The 19,372-nt window shown below is 46.5% G+C and overlaps 1 protein-coding gene across 1 annotated transcript in view; it reads left to right on the forward strand.

The window, feature by feature from the left end:
- The window catches only part of LOC138811146 (ryanodine receptor 1), a 112,854-nt gene that overhangs the window by 26,856 nt on the left and 66,626 nt on the right, over nucleotides 1-19,372 (forward strand). Inside the window, exons 26-36 of the mRNA XM_069998787.1 lie at nucleotides 1,200-1,374; nucleotides 1,521-1,729; nucleotides 6,969-7,354; nucleotides 9,509-9,641; nucleotides 10,980-11,140; nucleotides 12,000-12,165; nucleotides 14,183-14,269; nucleotides 14,397-14,623; nucleotides 15,440-16,052; nucleotides 17,497-17,760; nucleotides 18,047-18,247. Coding sequence (XP_069854888.1) covers nucleotides 1,200-1,374; nucleotides 1,521-1,729; nucleotides 6,969-7,354; nucleotides 9,509-9,641; nucleotides 10,980-11,140; nucleotides 12,000-12,165; nucleotides 14,183-14,269; nucleotides 14,397-14,623; nucleotides 15,440-16,052; nucleotides 17,497-17,760; nucleotides 18,047-18,247 — 2,622 coding nt within the window. The remainder of the gene's footprint in view (nucleotides 1-1,199; nucleotides 1,375-1,520; nucleotides 1,730-6,968; nucleotides 7,355-9,508; nucleotides 9,642-10,979; nucleotides 11,141-11,999; nucleotides 12,166-14,182; nucleotides 14,270-14,396; nucleotides 14,624-15,439; nucleotides 16,053-17,496; nucleotides 17,761-18,046; nucleotides 18,248-19,372) is intronic.

The raw sequence follows: 19,372 nt of genomic DNA on the forward strand, positions 1-19,372 counted from the left end.
ATCATCCATCTGTCTATCAATCTGCTCATCCACCTACTCATCTATCCATTCATCCATCTGCCCACTTATCCCTTCACCCATCCATCCATCCATTAACAATTTGTAAACCTAGCTATCCACTTATTTGCCTATACATCTACCTATCCATCCATCCATCTGTCCATCCACCCATCAATTCATCTACTCCATCTATTTACCTCTTCACCCATCCATCTATTCATCCATTCTTCCACCTATCCATTTGTCTATGTATATATGTACTTATATTTTCTTCCTTTCCATATTAACTCTCAACTCTCCATCCATCCATGTATGGATCCACTCATCCATCTGCCCATCCATTCACCCATCTACCTCTCTAACCATCCACCCACTTATCTATTCAGCCATCCATCTACCCAGTCATTCATTCAGCCAGCCATATACCTACCTTCTCATCTATCTCTTTATTCACGATTTATTCTGGGGATTTATATGGATCTGTATGGAGGTTATGGATCTGTATTGAAAGGTTAATTTTTCTTTTCCGTCCTTTCACTTTCTGCTGTCACCAATCCTTTCTGTCACTTTGGTGGACTGTATACCTACCATACCATGGGAGCAGCAGGAAACATAAGATCAGGGATAAGACACAGAGATGAATGGGCAAGGAGTTGGATGCTGGTGTCACATGCTTATAATCTTAACTACTCAGGAGGTTGAAATCTAAAGATCATGGTTCAGAGCTAGTTGGGGAAGGAAAGTCCATGAGACTCATATCCAATAAACCACCAAAAAAGCCACAAGTGGAGCTATGGCTCAATTGGTAGAGTGTTAGCCTTGATCAAAAAGTTCAGGGACAACCCTGATTTTGTGTCCCCAAAAAAGAGATGAATGGGGAAAGCAATTCAAGGACTATGAATATGAATGAGTAGAAAGATAGAAAATGCTGTAGGGTGATCCCTCTTTGTTTCCAGGTACCCTCTACCTGACACTTTGCATATGTGTCTTCATGCATCTCTCTCTCTCCTCCTCCTCCCTCCCCCCTCCCTTTCCCCCTCCCGCTCCCTCTCCCTATCTCTCTCCTTCTCTCTCTCCCCCTCCCTCTCCCTCTCCCTCTCCCTCTCTCTTTCCCTCTCCTTCCCTCCCTCTTTCTCTCTCTCTCTCATCTCTTCATTTCTGTGTCTCTGTACCATGTCTTCCCTGGGACCTCCTCATAGGGCCAGCGCTGGCACTTGGGAAGTGAGTCATTTGGACGTCCCTGGCAGTCAGGCGATGTCGTTGGCTGCATGATTGACCTCACAGAGAACAACATTATCTTTACTCTCAATGGCGAGATCCTCATGTCTGATTCAGGCTCTGAGACGGCCTTTCGGGAGATTGAAATTGGTGACGGTGAGAGCTGATTTTTCCATCATCTCACTGAAATCTGCACTTGAAACTTCTGCCTCTCATTCCCCTCCCTTCCACTGTAATTCCTCCCTGTGGCTGCATCTGTACTGCCCACCTATTCACCCCTGCACATCATTCATATCCTTCAGGCTTCCTGCCTGTCTGCAGCCTGGGACCTGGCCAGGTGGGTCACCTGAATCTGGGCCAGGATGTGAGCTCCCTGAGATTCTTTGCCATCTGTGGCCTCCAGGAAGGGTTTGAGCCATTCGCCATCAACATGCAACGCCCGGTCACCACTTGGTTCAGCAAAAGCCTTCCACAGTTTGAACCCGTGCCCCTTGAGCACCCCCACTATGAGGTAAGGACTTAGCCCACTCCAGGTTTCCTCCCAAACCAGCCATCTTGGCACAGAGAACATGGGAAGGGTTGTCAGGAAAATTGATTCTCAGAGCTGCTTTTTAGGATATAACTTTAGCAAAGCATACTTTCCTGGATCTCAGTTTCTTACCTTTAAAACAGGAGGAGGGCTGGGCACTGGTGGCTCATGCTTGTAATCCTAGCAACTTGGGAGGCTGAGATCTGAAGATCATGGTGCAAAGCCAGCCCGGGCAGGAAAGTCCGTGAGATTCTTACCTCCAATAAACCACTAGAAAACCAGAAGTGGCGTTGTGGCTCAAGTGATAGAGCGCTAGTCTTAAGATGGGTGCAGGGAGAGCACCCAAGCCCAGAGTTCAAGCCCTATGACCGACAAAAAAACAAAACAAGACAAAAACAGGAGGGAAGCTGGGCACTGGTAGCTCATGCCTATAATCCTAAGTACTCAGCAGACAGAGATCTGAGCATCAAGGTTCAAAGCCAGCCGAGACAAAAAAAGTCTGTGAGACTATCTCCCAAAAGTTGGAACTGGAGGCATGGCTCAAGTGGAAGAGCAAGAAAAGCCAAGCAAGATTGAGAGGCTCTGAGTTTAAGCCTTGGTATGAAATAAGAATAAGAGGAGGGAGAAAAGTTTGCGTGACTTAGAGGAAAGTTGTAGACTTTATTTTAAAACCTGGTCTTAAAGGACCTGATCCTAGGGCTGGGAAGGTGGCTCAGTGGTAGAGCATTTGCCTTGCATGTATGAGGCCCTGGGTTCGATTCCTCAGTACCACATAAGCAAAAAGAAAAAAGCCGGAAGTAGAGCTGTGGCTCAAGTGGTAGAGCGCTAGCCTTGGGCTGAAGAGCTGAGGGATAGCGCCCAGGCCCAGAGTTCAGGCCCCATGACTGGACCCCCCCCCCAAAAAAAAGGACCTGATCCTAAAACAAGGTTTAAAGAAATATAAACCAGTGGGTACCTTTGGGTGTCTTTGTTACTAATTATCAGTGGGTTTGTTTTGTTTATTTGTTTACTTATTTATTGCCAGTTTTGGGGCTTGAACTCAGGGCCTGAATTTCTTTTGCTCAAAGGTAGTACCACCTGAGCAACAATGCCACTTCTGGCTTTTTCTGTTTATGTGCTACTGAGGAATCGAACCCAGGGCTTCATGCATACTAGGCAAGCACTCTACCACTAAGCCACATTCTCAGCCTGTTTTGTTTATTTGTTTTCAATAGCCCTTCATCAGTCAAGCCAATGTCATTTTTTTTGTCAATAATGGGGCTTGAACTCAGGGCCTGAGTGCTGTCTTTGAGCTTTTTCACTCAAGGCTAGTGCTCTACCACTTTGAGCCACAGCATCACTTCTGATTTTCTGGTGGTTAATTGGAGATAAGTCTCACAGACTTTCTTTTTATTTTTTATTTTGTCAGTCCTGGGGTTTGAACTCAGGGCCTGGGCACTGTCCCTGAGCTTCTTTTGCTCAAGGCTAACACCCTACCACTTGAGCCACAGTTACCACTTCTGGCTTTTTCTGTTTATGTGGTACTGAGGAATCGAACTCAGGGCTTAATGCATGCTAGGCAAGCACTCTACCACTAAGCCACATTATCAGCCCTCTCATGAACTTTCTTGCCTGCACTGGCTCTGAACTGTGATCCTCAGATCTCAACCGCCTGAGAATCTAGGATTATTGGTGTGAGTCACCAGTGCCTGGCAAGCCAATATAATTTCTTTTCAAGGTTTATACTTACGGTCACACTCAGATCATAAATACCTGACAGACCAAGTAGGAGTTCTTTTCTCAACTTGCAAAAACTTGGAAACTTCATGTGACAGAGCTGCAGCTAGTAATTTTGTTGTTGTTTGCATCACTAGGGATTGAACTCAGGGCCTCATACTTCCTTGCATTGGTTATTTTTGAGATAGGGTCTTCTGTTAAGCTGTGGACAGCCTATTCTGTGACCCTCCTCTTTGTGCTTTCCTGTTTAATTGAGGAATGACAGAGGTATACCACTGCCCCCAGTCATTGTACCTTCCTGTAGCAGAAATAACAGGTGCATGCCACCATATTGTCTGTCAGTGGTTGAAACAGAGTCTCACTCTTACTGGATTTTGTGCTTGGGTTGGCTTCAAGCCTCAATACCCCAGGCTCTGCCTCCAAGAAGCTTTATTTGCTTATTTTTTATTTACTTAGATATAGTTTAGCTGCTTCATCCTGGCTGGCCTGGAACTTGTGATCCTTTTGCCTCAGTCTCTTGAGTGCCACGATTATAGGCATGCACCACCATGCCTGCTTCCCTTGTAATTAGAAATATTATTATTATTATTATTACTGCAAAGGATTTCTGGAAGGGGTTTTAGTAAGTGTGGGAGAGGAAGGTAGAGCAGATGTGAACTTGTGCCTTTCAGAGGGGGAATCTCATGTCAGTGAACAGGATGCCATGCAATAGTGTAAATGAATGAACTGGAAACCACACAACCACATGGACAGCTTCCAATATAATGTCAAGTGAAAAAGAGCACAGGCTGTGGGGCTCCATTCATAGAGAGTTCAAGGGCGGGCCACACTCAACCTGCGGGATGACTGATGGAGAAATTGGTTCCTGTGACAGAATAACTCAGACTAGTTGTTAGTTTCTTCACACACAAATCACAGGAGGGAGTCTCTTGTCAAGGAACAAAGGATTTCTAAGAGAGAAGGGAGAGAGGAGAGATAAAAGCCCTGTAGAATTTCTGAACAGGGAATGTTGCAGGTATAGTTCGGGGTAAATTTACTGGCTGATGGGGAATACCAGAGTCAGCAATTAGGCCCAGGTCTGCAATTGATACTTGATGAGGTCAATTCTACTTCTGCTGTTTATGGAGTCTCTAGAAAACCTCTGAGGAGAGGCTGGGAATGTGACTCAGTGGTAGAATGCTTACCTTGCATGCATGAGGCCCTGGGTTCGATTCCTTAGAACCACATAAGCGGAAAGAGCCAGAAGTGGTGCTGTGGCTCAAGTGGTAGAGCACTAGCCTTAAGCTGAAGAGCTGAGGGACAGTGTCCAGGCCAACATCAGAAAACCTCTGGGGATTTTTTAGAGAGTGGGGAGAGGAGAGTTTGATCTCAAGGCCTCACATTTGCTAAATGGATGTTCTACCACTTGAACTACACCTCCAGCCTTTTAAACTCTTGTCATGTAGGTTTTTTTTTTCCTGGGGGGGGGGTGTTCCAGGTCAACCTAGACTATGATCCTCCTATTTATGCTTTATAGCTAGGGAGACTAGGCCCAATTTTTTGCTGTTGAGATGGAGGTGTTGAGCACTTTTTGGCTTCAGCTTACATGGAATCATAATCCTCTTGATCTCAGCCTTTTGAACGGCTAGGATTCTAGGAAATGAGCCATTATGCCTAGTACTCATTATCTTGGAGAGGATAGTGACTCTGAAAGGCCACAAAAGCCTCCCAGGAATCTTGGTTCATTTTCCCATCCAGTTCGTGAATTGCATTTCTTCTTTTTTTTTTTTTTTTTGTTGGTCATGGGGCCTGAACTCTGGGTCTGGGTGCTGTCCCTCAGCTCTTCAGCTCAAGGCTAGTGTTCTACCACTTGAGTCACAGCATCACTTCCAGCTTTTTCTGCTTATGTGATGCTAAGGATCGAACCCAGGGCTACATGTAGGCGAAGAAAGCACTCTACCACTGAGCCACCTTCCCAGCCCCAATTGTGTTTATTCTGTGAAAACTTATCACTGTACTGTGTACTTCTTTTTTTTTTTTTTGTCGGTCGTGGGGCTTGAACTCTGGGCCTGGACGCTGTCCCTCAGCTCTTTAGCTCAAGGCGAGCGCTCTACCACTTGAGCTACAGCGCCACTTCCGGTTTTCTGGTGGTTTATTGGAGATAGGAGTCTCACAGTCTCTCCTGCCCGGGCTGGCTTTGAACCGCGATCCTCAGATCTCAGCCTCCTGAGTAGCTAGGATTACAGGCGTGAGCCACCGGCGCCCGGCTTGTACTGTGTACTTCTAATGTGGGTACTTTCCTGAGTTACATTTCCATGTACATCATGGGAAGTCTTTACAAAGTTCTGAGCCCTCTAAGCTCTACTCAGGAACTCCAGTAGGGCAGTTTCTTTATTTTGTTAATTTATGTGTTCCTGGCACATAGTAGATGCTTCCAAAATATTTGTGGGATGGACTGGTAGATGGATTATCTGAACTGGATTGTAGGCCTGGGCATAGATAGGTTTTTCAAAGTCCCCCAAGTAATTCTAGAATATGACTGGATTGGCACTAAGCAAGGGGCAAAGGTTGACAGAGGGCTGACAACACACCATGGCCAACCTGTATGTCCTGCTAGGAACTTCAGCTCCAAAGAAGGGCCAAACTCTGTGTCAGCTGGGTGTTTGTGGCTCACACTTGTAATCCTAGCTACTGCTGAGGCTGAGATCTGGAGGATCTCCTCCAAGTCAACCAGGGCATAAAAGTCTTCAAAACTCCATCTCCAGTTAACTAGCAAAAAGCTAAGCTGGAGATGTGGCTCCAATTGTAGAGTAACAGCCATGAGCAAGCATAAGGCCCTAAGTTTAAACCTCACTATTGGTAAGAGATAGGAGGGAAAGAGGGAATAAGACTGAGATAGATAGATAGATAGATAGATAGATAGATAGATAGATAGATAGATAGATAGATGTGGGTAAGCTGTCTTTGGCTAATTTTTTTTTTTTTTTTTTGTCAGTCATGGGGCTTGAACTCAGCCTGGGCACTGTCCTTGAACTCTTTTTTTTGCTCAAGGCTAGCGCTCTACTATTTTGAGCCTTAGCACCACTTCCAGTTTCTGGTGGTTAATTGGAGATAAGAGTCTCATATACTTTCCTGCACAGGCTGGTTTTAAACCATGATCCTCAGATCTCAGCCTCCTGAGTAGCTAGGATGGCAGTTGTGAGCCACCATTACCCAACTTAGCTAATTTTTACACGTGTATAAGAATGGTTTCATGTGTGCTAGGAATGTGGCTTAGTGGTAGAGTACTGCCTAGCATGCATGAGGCCCTGGGTTCAAATCCTTAGTACCACATAAACAGAAAAAGCTGGAAGTGGCCCTGTGGCTTAAGTGGTAGAGTGCTAGCCTTGTGTACAAGAATCTCAAGGACAGTGCCCAGGCCCTGAGATCAAACCTCAGGACTGAAAAAAAAAAAAAAAAAGAATGCTCCATGTGTAACCAGATTTAGAACCAGTGACCCAGCTCAGTGCTTTCTGCTCCTCTACAGGTATCCCGCATGGATGGCACTGTGGACACGCCCCCCTGCCTACGACTGACCCACCGTACCTGGGGCTCCCAAAACAGTCTGGTAGAGATGCTTTTTCTCCGACTGAGTCTTCCGGTTCAATTCTACCAGCATTTCCGCTGCACTGCTGGGGCCACTCCTCTGGCACCCCCTGGCCTACAGCCCCCTGCCGAAGATGAGGCCAGAGCCGCAGAACCAGACCCTGACTATGAAAACCTACGCCGTTCAGCTGGAGGCTGGGGTGAAGCTGAGGCGGGCAAGGAAGGAGCTGCTAAGGATGGGGGCACTCCTCAGCCTGGGATGGAGGCCCAGCCTGTAAGGGCAGAAAATGAAAAGGATGCCACCACAGAGAAGAACAAGAAAAGAGGGTGAGTCAAGGGTGACCAGCATGGGGTTTTAAGACTGTTTGGGACCCTGATTATGCAACCTTAATAGTTTGAGCCAGGCACTGGTGGCTCACACCAGTAATTCTATCTATTCAGGAAGCTGAGATCTGAGGATCACCATTCAAAATCAGCCCAGGCAGATAAATCCTAGATTTTTTTTTTTTTTTTGCCCATCCTGGGGCTGGAACCCGGGGCCTGGATGTTGTCCCTGAACCAGTTTTTGTGCTAGCGCTCTACCCCTTGAGCCACAGTGCCATGTCCAGCTTTTTCTGAGTAGTTTATTGGAGATAAGAGTCTCCTGGACTTTTTTGCCCTGGCTGGCTTTGAACCGTGATCCTCAGATCTGAGCCTCCTGAGTAGCTAGGATTACAGGCATAAGCCACCTCTCAAGGGCCTGGCTCAAGAGATTCTTAAGTCCAATTAACTAGCAGAAAGCTAGCAGTAGACATGTGGCTCAAGAGGTTGAGCACCAGGCTTGAGTAAAAAAGCCAAGCAAGAGTACAAGACAGAGTTCAAGCCCCAGCATCAGTACCAGAAAAAAAAAAAAAAAAAAAAAAAAAGCTGGGTGCCGGTGGCTCACACCTGTAATCCTAGCTACTCAGGAGGCTGAGATCTGAAGATCAGGGTTCTAAGCTAGCCCAGGCAAGAAAGTCCTTGAGATTCTTATCTCCAATAAAACCACCAGAAAATCAGAAGTGGTGCTGTGGCTCATGAGGTAGAGTGCTCACCTTGAGCTGAAGAGCTCAGGGACAGTGCTCAGGCCTAGAGTTCAAGTCCCACGACTGACAAAAAAGAAGGAAGGAAGGAAGGAAGGAAGGAAGAAAGGAAGGAAGGAAGGAAGGAAAGAAAGAGAGAAAAATAAAATAAAATGAGGACATCCCCAGCATACCCACAAAGCAGCCTCATCTATCCTAAGTGAAGTCATAATACTGAGGCATCCAATTGTGTCTCAAGTGAACCCTGTTATTTTCCAGTGCTATTCTAATTTCCCTAGAATATAAAACTAGGGAAGTTTTATATGGTTCCCTAGGGAACCATATGGTTATGGAGAATTCTACCATTCCTGAGGAACTGGTGGACCCCAAATCTTTATTCAATGGCTTCATTATCTGTGAGCACTAAAGGAGACTTCAGTATCCTGGTGAAGTTTTCTGTACCCCCCCCCAAATATCTCAGTGAACATCAAGTGATCTAAATTGGAGCTTTTTTTGTCGGTCGTGGGGCTTGAACTCTGGGCCTGGGTGCTGTCCCTCAGCTCTTCAGCTCAAGGCTAGCACTCTACCACTTGAGCCACAGCACCTACTTCTGGCTTTTTCTGCTTATGTGGTGCTGAGGAATCGAACCTAAGGCTTCATGCATGCAAGGCAAGCACCCTATCACTGAGCCACCTTCCCTGCCCCAATTGGGGCTATTTCTATATCTTCAATGTACCAACCCCCCCCAAAAAAACCCCACTCTAGCTCTAAGTGAGACCCTGAGAAGGTCCTAGATTGAGAAGAAATCTACTCTCCCCCCTCCCCCCCACCCCTGCCCATGGTTTGTGTCTATTGTCTTTTGTCTGTGTCTCTTGGATGAGGAGAGGGCATTTGGAAATGATGGAGTATTGCTGGTCATCACAGTTGGGGTGCTACTGCTGGGGTGCTCTAAAGAATTCCACATTCTTTACAGAGTATATGACAATGCCAGACAATGAAGGATTGGCTTTTCTCAAGCACATTGGGAAATACAAATGAGAAATGCTGGTTTAGGGGGAACTACTGTATGTCACAAAGGGACCCCCCCCCACATTTCCAGAAGACACCTTTCAATGTGGGTGACCTAGTATCCACAAGCACAGAGCACAGCTCCTCCAGAATGGACTAGGTTAGGAGTGGTCAAGAACTCTAGCCCTGTAGAGAAGAGGTTTTGGGTCTTAGAGCAGGGTGAAATCAGGACAGATTGTGGCTATGAGTTGTGGTGGGAAGGTGAGAGTTGGGCTTGAGAACTATTTTTGGGGGGGGGAGGGGGAATTCCAAGACGGGAACTTGAACTCAGTATGTGATGTTTTCCTTCATTGGCTAGTGATCTACCAACTGAGCCATACTTCCAACCCCTGAGAGCCAACTCTCATGGAAGCCTCTCTCTTCTCATCATCAGGTTCCTCTTTAAGGCCAAGAAGGCTGCCATGATGACCCAGCCACCAGCTACCCCTGTTCTGCCCCGACTCCCTCGTGAGGTGGTACCCACTGACAACCGTGATGATCCTGAGATTATCCTGAACACTACCACGGTGAGAACTGGGAATGTTCAACCTTTGGAGGGACTCAAATATGGGATATCACACACCAAAAATACTCCCAAGGGATCCCCAAAGCTACAAATGGCATTGGTAGACACAGAAACAGACATAGATGAGCAGGGGGAGGGTCTCAAATCTGGCAACTTCTTTTTAAAAATTATTTATGTATTTATTTGTTTATTTATTGCCAGTCCTGGAGCTTGAACTCAGGGCCTGAGCATTGTCCTTGAGCCTCTCTGTGCTCAAGGCTAGTGCTCTGTCACTTAAGCCACAGTACTACTTCTAGCTTTTTCTGTTTATGTAGTACTAAGGAATCAAACCCAGCGCTTCATGAATGCTAGGCAAGCACTCTACCACTAAGCCACATTCCTAGCTCTTATTCATTTATTTTTAAATTGTTATTATAAAGGTGATGTGCAGAGGGGTTACAGTTACATAAGTCAGGTAATTGAATATAGTTCTTTTTGGACACTGTTACCCTTTACCTCACTCTCTCCCAGCTTTTCCCTTCTGTTTCTACCCACAAGTTGTATAGTTCATTTTCCACATAGTGTCTAGTGAGTACCATGCTGCATTTGTTCATCCTTTGTCCTTCCTTTTCTTTTCTTTTCTTTTCTTTTTGTCAGTCCTGGGGCTTGAATTCTGGGCCTAGCCACTGTCCCTGGGCTCCTTTTTGTTCAAGGCTAGCGCTCTTACCACTTGAGCCACAATGCCACTTCCAGCATTTTCTGTGATTAATTGGAGATAAGAATCTCATGGACTTTCCTACCTAGCCTGGCTTCGAACCATGCTCCTCAGATCTCAGCCTTCTGAGTAGCTAGGATTGCAGGCTTGAGCCACTGGCACCCGGCTTTGTCCCTCCATTTCTGTGCCCCTTCTTAGCCTCCCAAAGACAGATAAATAAACAAGACAAAAAGAAAAGAAAACAACAGTAACAACAAAGGGAAACAACCCTATTGTTTCTATTTCCTGGAGTTCATTTTGATGCTTTTTTTCCTCCAGTTCTGGGGCTTGAATTCAAGGCCTGGTCTCTGTCCCTGAGCTTCTTTTGCTCAAGGCTAGCATTTTACCACTTGAGCCACAGTGCCACTTCTGGCTTTTTTTGGTTGATGTGGTAGTAAGGAATCAAACCCAGGGCTTCATGCATGCTAGGCAAGCATTCTATCACTAAGCCACATTCCCAAACTGATACGTATTATTTTATATGATCAGAGCTGAGAATTTCTTATTAAACTCCCAGAGGTCTAAGAATCCAAGAAACCAATTCAGAGTCCAAAGGAACCCCACCTTCCTGACTCATCTTTGGTCTCCCTTCCTTTGTGTCCTTAGTACTACTACTCCGTGAGGGTCTTCGCTGGCCAGGAGCCTAGCTGTGTATGGGTGGGTTGGGTCACTCCTGACTACCATCAGCACGACATGACCTTCGACTTGACCAAAGTCCGGGCAGTGACAGTGACCATGGGGGATGAACAAGGCAATGTCCACAGCAGGTACTGGGGCAGGGCGGGGAACTATGCAAAGGGAGAGTGTGGGCCAGAGAGAACAGGAGTTATGGCTGCCTGGCTATGACTCCTAAGAACCTTCTAGAACAAGAGAATACTTTGGAGTCCTGACATTGGGTCTCTGAGCTTCTTACTCCTTCCTCTCTTCTTCTGTTCAGTTTCTTTTCTTTTTCTTTTTTTTTGGTGCTAGTACTGGGGCTTGGGAACTGTTTCTCAGCTTTTTCTCTCAAGGCTGTTGCTCCACTTCTGGCCTTTTCCTGGTTAGTTGGAGGCAGGAGTCTTACAGACTTTTTTCCTGCCTGAGCTGGCTTTGGACTGAGATCTGATAACACGTATGATCCACCAGTGCCCCAAATTTTCCATTTTTTAACTTCTTTTTTTTTTCTCAATTTCATCCCACCCTATTTTTTCTTTTTCTTTTTTGGTTAGTCCTGAGGCTTGAACTCAGAGCCTGGGCACTTTCCTTGAGCTTCTTTGCTCAAGGCTAGCACTCTATCACTTGAGCCACAGCTCTACTTCTGGCTTTTTCTGTTGATGTGGTACTGAGGAATTGAACCCAGGGCTTCATGCATGCTAGGCAAGCACTCTACCTCTAAGCCACATCCCTAGCCCCCCCCCCTCCACTTGTTCTATGTCACCTTCTCGTCTCTCTTGTGCTGTTCTTCTCTCTCCTCCTTCCAAGACATGTGCACCAGCTCCTAAGGATTCTAGCTCTAGTCTGCTGGGGCTGTACATTTGGGGATGGAGTCCTGAGGTCATGGTATTTCTGGAGCTTGGGGAAGAGGGCATCTGGGATTCAGACCTCTGGTCAGAGGATGCTTGCAGTGACCACTCTTGTTTCTTCCAGCCTCAAATGCAGCAACTGCTATATGGTATGGGGCGGGGACTTTGTGAGCCCTGGGCAGCAGGGCCGGATCAGCCACACAGACCTTGTCATTGGCTGCCTGGTGGACTTGGCCACTGGTTTAATGACCTTTACAGCCAATGGCAAAGAGAGCAACACCTTTTTCCAGGTAAGCCCATCCCTAAGCAACTTAACAATAGTATTTTCATTACCCAGCATCTCAGGATGACTCTTCAAGTCCCTTCTCCTTTCCCTCCCCCCCCGCTCCCACCAGACCAGACCTCAGAAAGATAGGAAAGAACCAGTTCCTAGTGTGTCCTAGTTGAACCTTCCATTAAACTGAGACCCACAGCCAGGCATTGGTGGCTCATGTCTATAATCATAGCTATTCAGGAGGTTGAGATCTGAGGATCATGGCTTAAAGCCAGCCAAGGCAGGAAAGTCTGTGAGACTCTTGCCTGTAATTAACCATAAAAACAAACTAGAATTGGAGCTGTAGCTCAAGCAGTAGAGCCCTAGCCTTGAGCAAAAGAATTCAAGGAAAGTTCCCAGGCCCTCAGTCTGGTTGGTACAGTCCCAGGACTGGCGCAAAGCAAAGCAAAACAAAACAAAACAAAAACTGAGGCCCAAAATGAAGGAGATAACATTGACCTTGGAAAGGCACATGGACTCCATATTACATCATGGGCTGGGGTGACACTAATTGGAGAACAGCCTAAGATGGGCAAAATCCAAAGGTGGACTTTTTCTTTTCAACATTTTATTATGAAGGAAAGTTTATGTATTTTGAGTATCCAGAGACCTAAAAGGAATTGTACAATAAAATACCCATTGCCCACTACCCCCCAAAAAATCAACCATTGTTATTTTACTCTCCTGGCTTTATCACATATTTATCCAGCTATCTATGCATCAATTCACCTGAGGTAGGCTTTGTAGAATTTTTATTTTAAATGGAGAATTTCAGAAATCTGCAAAAAAAAAAAATACCATAGCATAATGAGCCACCAGATTTGTACTCCACCCACTCATAGCCAATCTCGTCTCATCTTTCTGCCTACTTCCCTTCCACACCCACTGTAGGATTTGGAAGAAAACTGTAGACATCATACAGTTCATCTCTCTCTCTTCTTTCTCTCTGTCTCTGTCTCTCTCTTATTTTTTTGGTGCTGGTTCTGGGGCTTGAACTCAGGACCTGGGTGCTCATCTGAGTTTTTGTCCTCAATGGTAGCAATCTAACCCTTGAGCCACAGCTCTATTTCTGGCTTTTGTTGGTGGTCAATAAGAGCCTCACGGATTTTTTTCCTGCTGGGCTGGCTTTGAACCTCAGTCTTCAGATCTCAGCCTCCTGAGTAGCTAGGGTTACAGGCATGAGCCACTGATGTCTGGCTCCAGAGTTTTGTTTTGTTTTGCTTTTATTTTTGTTTTGTTGTTGTTGTTGTTGAGTGTGTGTATGTGTGTGTGTGTGTGTGCGTGTGTGTGTGTGTGCTTGAACTGGGGCTTGAACTAAGGGCACTGTCTCTGAGCTTTGCTGCTCAAGGTTAGTGCTCTGTGCTTTGTACTTCATGTAAACTGTGGGGGAGGGGAGTTGGATCTAGAAGTATGGTTTGCTTTTGGAAAGACTGCCCTTCAGAAGGTGTTTAGGGTGGGCTTGGCTGACAGGGTGGGAAGATCTGAGGGAGAAACAGCAGTCAGGGAACACTTTTTGTTGTTGTTGTTGCCAGTCCCGGGCTTGAACTTAGAATCGGCTCTGTCCCTGAACTTCTCTGTGCTCAAAGCTAAGGCTCTACCATTTGAGCCACAGCATCATTTCCAGCATTTTCCATTTATATGGTACTGAGGACTTGAACCCAGGGCTTCATGTATGGTAGGCAAGCACTCTACCACTAAGCCACATTTCCTAGCATCAGGGAACACTTTATGGGTTTTGAAGTGCAAGTACTCTTGGGAGAAGACAGAGAAAGGTTTTCCTGGAGGAGTCCTAATGTGTCTATGAAGACATGGCAACAGATTGCCCTAAAGGGGCTGGAGGAGGCTGGCCTGGCTGGATGACTAAAGGCAGCTCAGAACCACTGCAGAGCCTCCAACGCCCAAGTGTAGATCTGAGAATTGGCCTCAGCAATCAAGGTCAAGTCCACCTTGCACAGTCTGCCCTCTTCCTCCCTTGTCCTTTGCTTTCATGCCAGGTGGAACCCAACACGAAGTTGTTTCCTGCCGTCTTTGTCCTGCCCACCCACCAGAACGTCATCCAGTTTGAATTGGGGAAGCTAAAGGCAAGAGTGCAGGGTTGGGGCACTTGGAGTAGGCTGAGGCGGGAGGTGCTAGAGAACTTTCTCTGGAAGCCAGATGAGGGGAAAAGGTAAGCCTGGGAGACCTGACCCTGTGCCTCTATGCCCCCAGAACATCATGCCACTGTCAGCAGCTATGTTCCTGAGTGAGCGCAAGAATCCGGCCCCACAGTGCCCACCGAGGTTGGAGGTACAGATGCTCATGCCCGTCTCCTGGAGCCGAATGCCCAACCACTTCCTGCAGGTGGACACCCGGCGTGCGGGTGAGCGGCTCGGCTGGTCTGTTCAGTGCCAGGAACCGCTGACTATGATGGCGCTTCACATCCCTGAGGAGAACAGGTCAGGGCCCATCCAGCTGCACTGGTTAGGATCCAGCTCAATGCCTCCTCCTCCCTACCACAATCTCTGGGTACCCTGATTCAGCTCAGATCTTGCCAGTCACTCAGCAAGGCTGGATGCATCTCAGGGTTTCTGGTCAGACCCAGAGAGACTTTAGTGCTACTAATGTGTTAGCATGGGTACCAGGAAGTCTTATTATCTAAACATGGCCAGACCCCAGGTGGTCTTTCTTCTTCCTTCTTCCCTCTCTCTCTGCCTGCCTCCCTCCTTCCTTCCTTCCCTCCCTCTCTCTCTGATTTTCTCTCGCTGATTCATTCATTCTCTCCCTCCCCCCCACCAACGCACACATACACTTTTTCTGCCAGTCCTGGGGCTTGAACTCAGGGCTTGGGAATTGTCCCTTAGTTTTTGCACTTAAGGCAGGCACTCTACCACTTGAGCCACAGCTCCACTTCTGACTATTTGGTGGTTCATTGGAGATAAAAGTCTCATGGACTTTCCTGCCTAAGCTGGCTTTGAACTGGGATCCTCAGATCTCAGCTTCCTGAGTAACTAGGATTACAGGCATGAGCTGCTGACACTCAGTTCTAAGGAGGTTTCTAACTGGCCTCATTAAATTTTTTTTTTAATTTAGTCTTTTAAACTGTTAAAAGACTCCTATACAGCTTCAAAGTTTCCGTGAGGCCCTGGGACCCTGTGGGACACAGAGAAAACAACATTTACCTGAGTGTCTCTCTCTGTCTCTCTGTCTCTCTGTCTCTCTCTCTCTCTCTCTTTTATCTTTTCTGTTCCAATGTGTTTTTCACCTATCCGCAGGTGCATGGACATCCTGGAGCTCTCCGAACGCCTGGATCTGCAGCGCTTCCACTCACACACCCTGTCCCTTTACCGAGCCGTGTGCGCTCTGGGCAACAACCGCGTGGCGCATGCTCTGTGCAGCCACGTGGACCAGGCCCAGTTACTGCACACGCTGGAGGACGCGCACCTACCCGGGCCTCTTCGCGCAGGCTACTACGACCTCCTCATCAGCATCCACCTGGAAAGTGCCTGCCGCAGCCGGCGCTCCATGCTCTCTGAATACATTGTGCCCCTCACCCCGGAGACCCGGTCCATCACCCTCTTCCCACCTGGAAGAAGCGCGGAGGATGGTCCCCGCCGCCACGGCCTGCCTGGCGTTGGAGTCACGACTTCCCTGAGGCCCCCGCACCATTTCTCACCCCCCTGTTTCGTGGCTGCTCTGCCAGCTGCTGGAGGAACAGAAGCTCCCGCTCGCCTCAGCCCTGCCATCCCTCTGGAGGCCCTGCGGGACAAGGCTCTGAGAATGCTGGGTGAGGCGGTGCGAGACGGTGGGCAGCATGCTCGAGACCCCATTGGAGGCTCCGTGGAGTTCCAGTTTGTGCCTGTCCTCAAACTTGTGTCTACTTTGCTGGTAATGGTTTCCCCCTGTTTTCCATTCCCTTTCTAACATGTTCAAAACTATTCATCCCTGTATTATTCAAACAATTATCCATTCATGAATTCACAAACCCATTCACCTTTCAGTTTATCCTCCCATCTTTCATTCACTGGAGAGTGTCTTCTATTCATGTTTATTCACCTCTTTTTCCTTCATCCTATTTCTCCATCCAATTAACCAACATTCATTCATCCTCCATCCATCCATCCTCTTATCCATTCATCTATCTATTCATGCATATCCTCATCTCATTTGTCTTTCTATTAATCTATTCTCCACCTACATATTCATCCATCCATCCTGCTACCCATCCATTCTACCTACCCACATCCATCCATCACATCCATACATCATACATCTTCCAATATATTTGCTTACCTATCCTGCCATTCACGCATCAGTCCATCCACAATTCCATCTATTCTTCTATCCACCTATCTATTTATTGATGGATTGATATATATATATTTCCTCTCATACACACAGTAATCATCTTCCTTTCACCTCTCCATCCATTCATATAGTAATATACCCATACACTATATACCTGTCCATATCTGCACCTTTTATTTACCTTTCTATCCATCCATGCACCTTTCCATCCAATATTCATGCTTTCTCCCACCTACCCAGAAATCCACACCATTCATTTCACTGTTCATCTTCCATTATCCATTGTTCTATTCATCTTTTATTTCATGCATCCCTTTATTCGAATCCCTATATAACCATTTGCCCATATATCTATCCATCCATCTATCCCAGCCACTCACATTTATCTACCTATATATTAATTTACTTGCTCATGCATCCATCAACCCACCATCCATCCACCTGCCTGCTTCATACATACATCATTAATCCTTCCACACATCCACTCTCCTCCATATTTTTCTCCGTCATTTCCTTTATTCTTCATCATCTACTCATTCTCACTTCTCCATCATGATCCACTCATCCATTACCTCCCCTTAAAACCCGCTACCATTCTATCCATCCATTCACTCAGCCAGCCACCTCTCTCCTCCTCCCATTTATTCATCTTTCTCTTATTCTTCTCTACTTTTGTCTACCTTTTATCTTTCCATACTTTAATCTGTTAGCATCTGTTAGTATGTGTTGAGTGAGAGCTGGTGTATGCTGGGACCTCTGTAGGCCTCAATCAGGTGTAGAGTATGTTCCAATCCATAGCTACATGTAAATATTGGCCTGTGAAGGAAGAGGAACACATGTCTGGTGATGTAATCTGATGAAGGTGTGGACTGGGCAATCTCAAGGAAGGTGAACAGTGAGGAGGGGATGTCAATGCAGGAAGGAACCTGGGACACACTGGAGAAACAGGTCTAGACAGTAAGATGGGGGATGATTGTGGAGGCCTTGCCAGTCACAGTGAAGAACTCATGTTTTGTCCTGCCAGGTGATGGGTGTCTTTAGTGATGAGGATGTGAAACAGATCTTGAAGATGATTGAACCCGAAGTGTTCACTGAGATAGAAGAAGAGGAAGAGGAGGCAGAAGAGGAGGAAGAAGAAGATGAGGAGGAGAAGGAAGAGGACGAAGAGGAAGAAGCACAGGAGAAGGAAGATGAGGAGAAAGAGGAAGAGGAAGCAGAAGGAGAGAAAGAAGAAGGCTTGGAGGAGGGGCTGCTCCAGATGAAGCTGCCAGAGTCTGTGAAGTTACAGGTAGGTAATTTCTTCCTGCCTTCCCTTCTTCATCCATCTGGGTTGGGGGACTCAGGATCTGATGGGGCATGAGTCTGGATTTTGTACTATGGAGAAGCATAAAACTGGTGTGATGCTGGCTTGGAATGATCTCTCTGATTTCCATGTGAGAAGAGACCATGGGAGGAATTGATGGTGGCTGGACATGGACAGGACCATGGAGAGGGAAGAGGTAGCAAGAAAAGTTTCTGAGAAGGCCTGATAGTCTCATTACAATCCCTCCTACTGCATGACTGTCCTTCCACAGATGTGTCACCTCCTGGAGTATTTCTGTGATCAAGAGCTGCAGCACCGTGTAGAGTCCCTGGCTGCCTTCGCAGAGCGCTATGTAGACAAGCTGCAAGGCAACCAGAGAGGTCGCTATGGACTCCTCATGAAAGCCTTCACCATGAGTGCAGCGGAGACTGCAAGACGCACCCGCGAGTTCCGCTCCCCACCCCAGGAGCAGGTTCTCTGACCCCTGACTTTAGCTGGTTTTATTGTCTAAACTCCCAAATGCAAACACTATCCCAACTGACCATGGATATGCCTCACCTTCAAAACTGCTGCTTTTACCCTTGAACCTACTGATACATTTATCTCTCTCTCTCTCTTTTTTTTTTAAAAGCCTCTTATTTCCATTTCCTGGAGTTCTTTTTTCTTTCTTTTTCTTTTTTTCAATCCATCATGGGGCTTGAACTCAGCCTGGGCACTGTTGCTGAGCTCTTTTTCTCAAGGCTAGTACACTTTGAGCCACAGAACCACTAATAGTTTTCTAGTGGTTCATTGGAGATAAGAGTTTCATAGACTTTCCTGCTTGGGCTGGCTTTGAACCATGGTCCTCAGATCTCAGCCTCCTGAGTACCTAGGATTATAGGCATGAGCCACTAGTGTCCAGTGCTGGAGTTCATTTTGATAAATATTAGTTTATATGATCAGAGCATTTATCTTTTACTCAGTGCCACTCTGTGAATGAACCTAACTTCGAAGTCTTCCAGACATTTTTCATCAACTCATGCTTTATTATTATTATTATTATTATTATTATTATTATTATTATTATTTTGGTTGTTCATGAGGCTTGAATAGGGCCTGGGCTCTGTCCTTGAGCCTCTTTGTGTTCAGGGCTAGCACTTTACCACTTAGCCACAGCACCACTTCTGGCTTTTTCTAAAGAGTTTATTGGAAATAAGACTCTCACAGATTTTTCTGTCTGGGCTGGCTTTGAACTGTGATCAGCCTCCTGAATTGCTGGATTATAGGTATGAGCCACTGGCACTCAGCCAACTCATACTTTGACCCATGATTTTATTTTCTTTTATATGTATTTATTTGCTGGTCCTGGGGCTTGGAACTCAGGGCCTGGGCACTGTCTCTGAGCTTCTCTATGCTCAAGGCTAGTGCTCTACCACTTGAGCCACAGCACTCCTTCTGGCTTTTTCTGCTTATATAGTACCGAGGAATTGAACCCAGGGCTTCATGCATGCTAGGCAAGCACTCTACCATTAAGTCACATCCCCAGCCCAACCCATGATTTTAGACAAGGACTTACAATTGACTCTTTAATTGTTAATTTTGTAATGACGATTGCAGA

Source organism: Dipodomys merriami, unplaced genomic scaffold (genome assembly GCF_024711535.1).
Source record: "Dipodomys merriami isolate MVZ:Mamm:240054 unplaced genomic scaffold, mDipMer1.0.p SCAF_52, whole genome shotgun sequence".
NCBI classification, from domain to species: Eukaryota; Metazoa; Chordata; class Mammalia; order Rodentia; family Heteromyidae; genus Dipodomys; species Dipodomys merriami.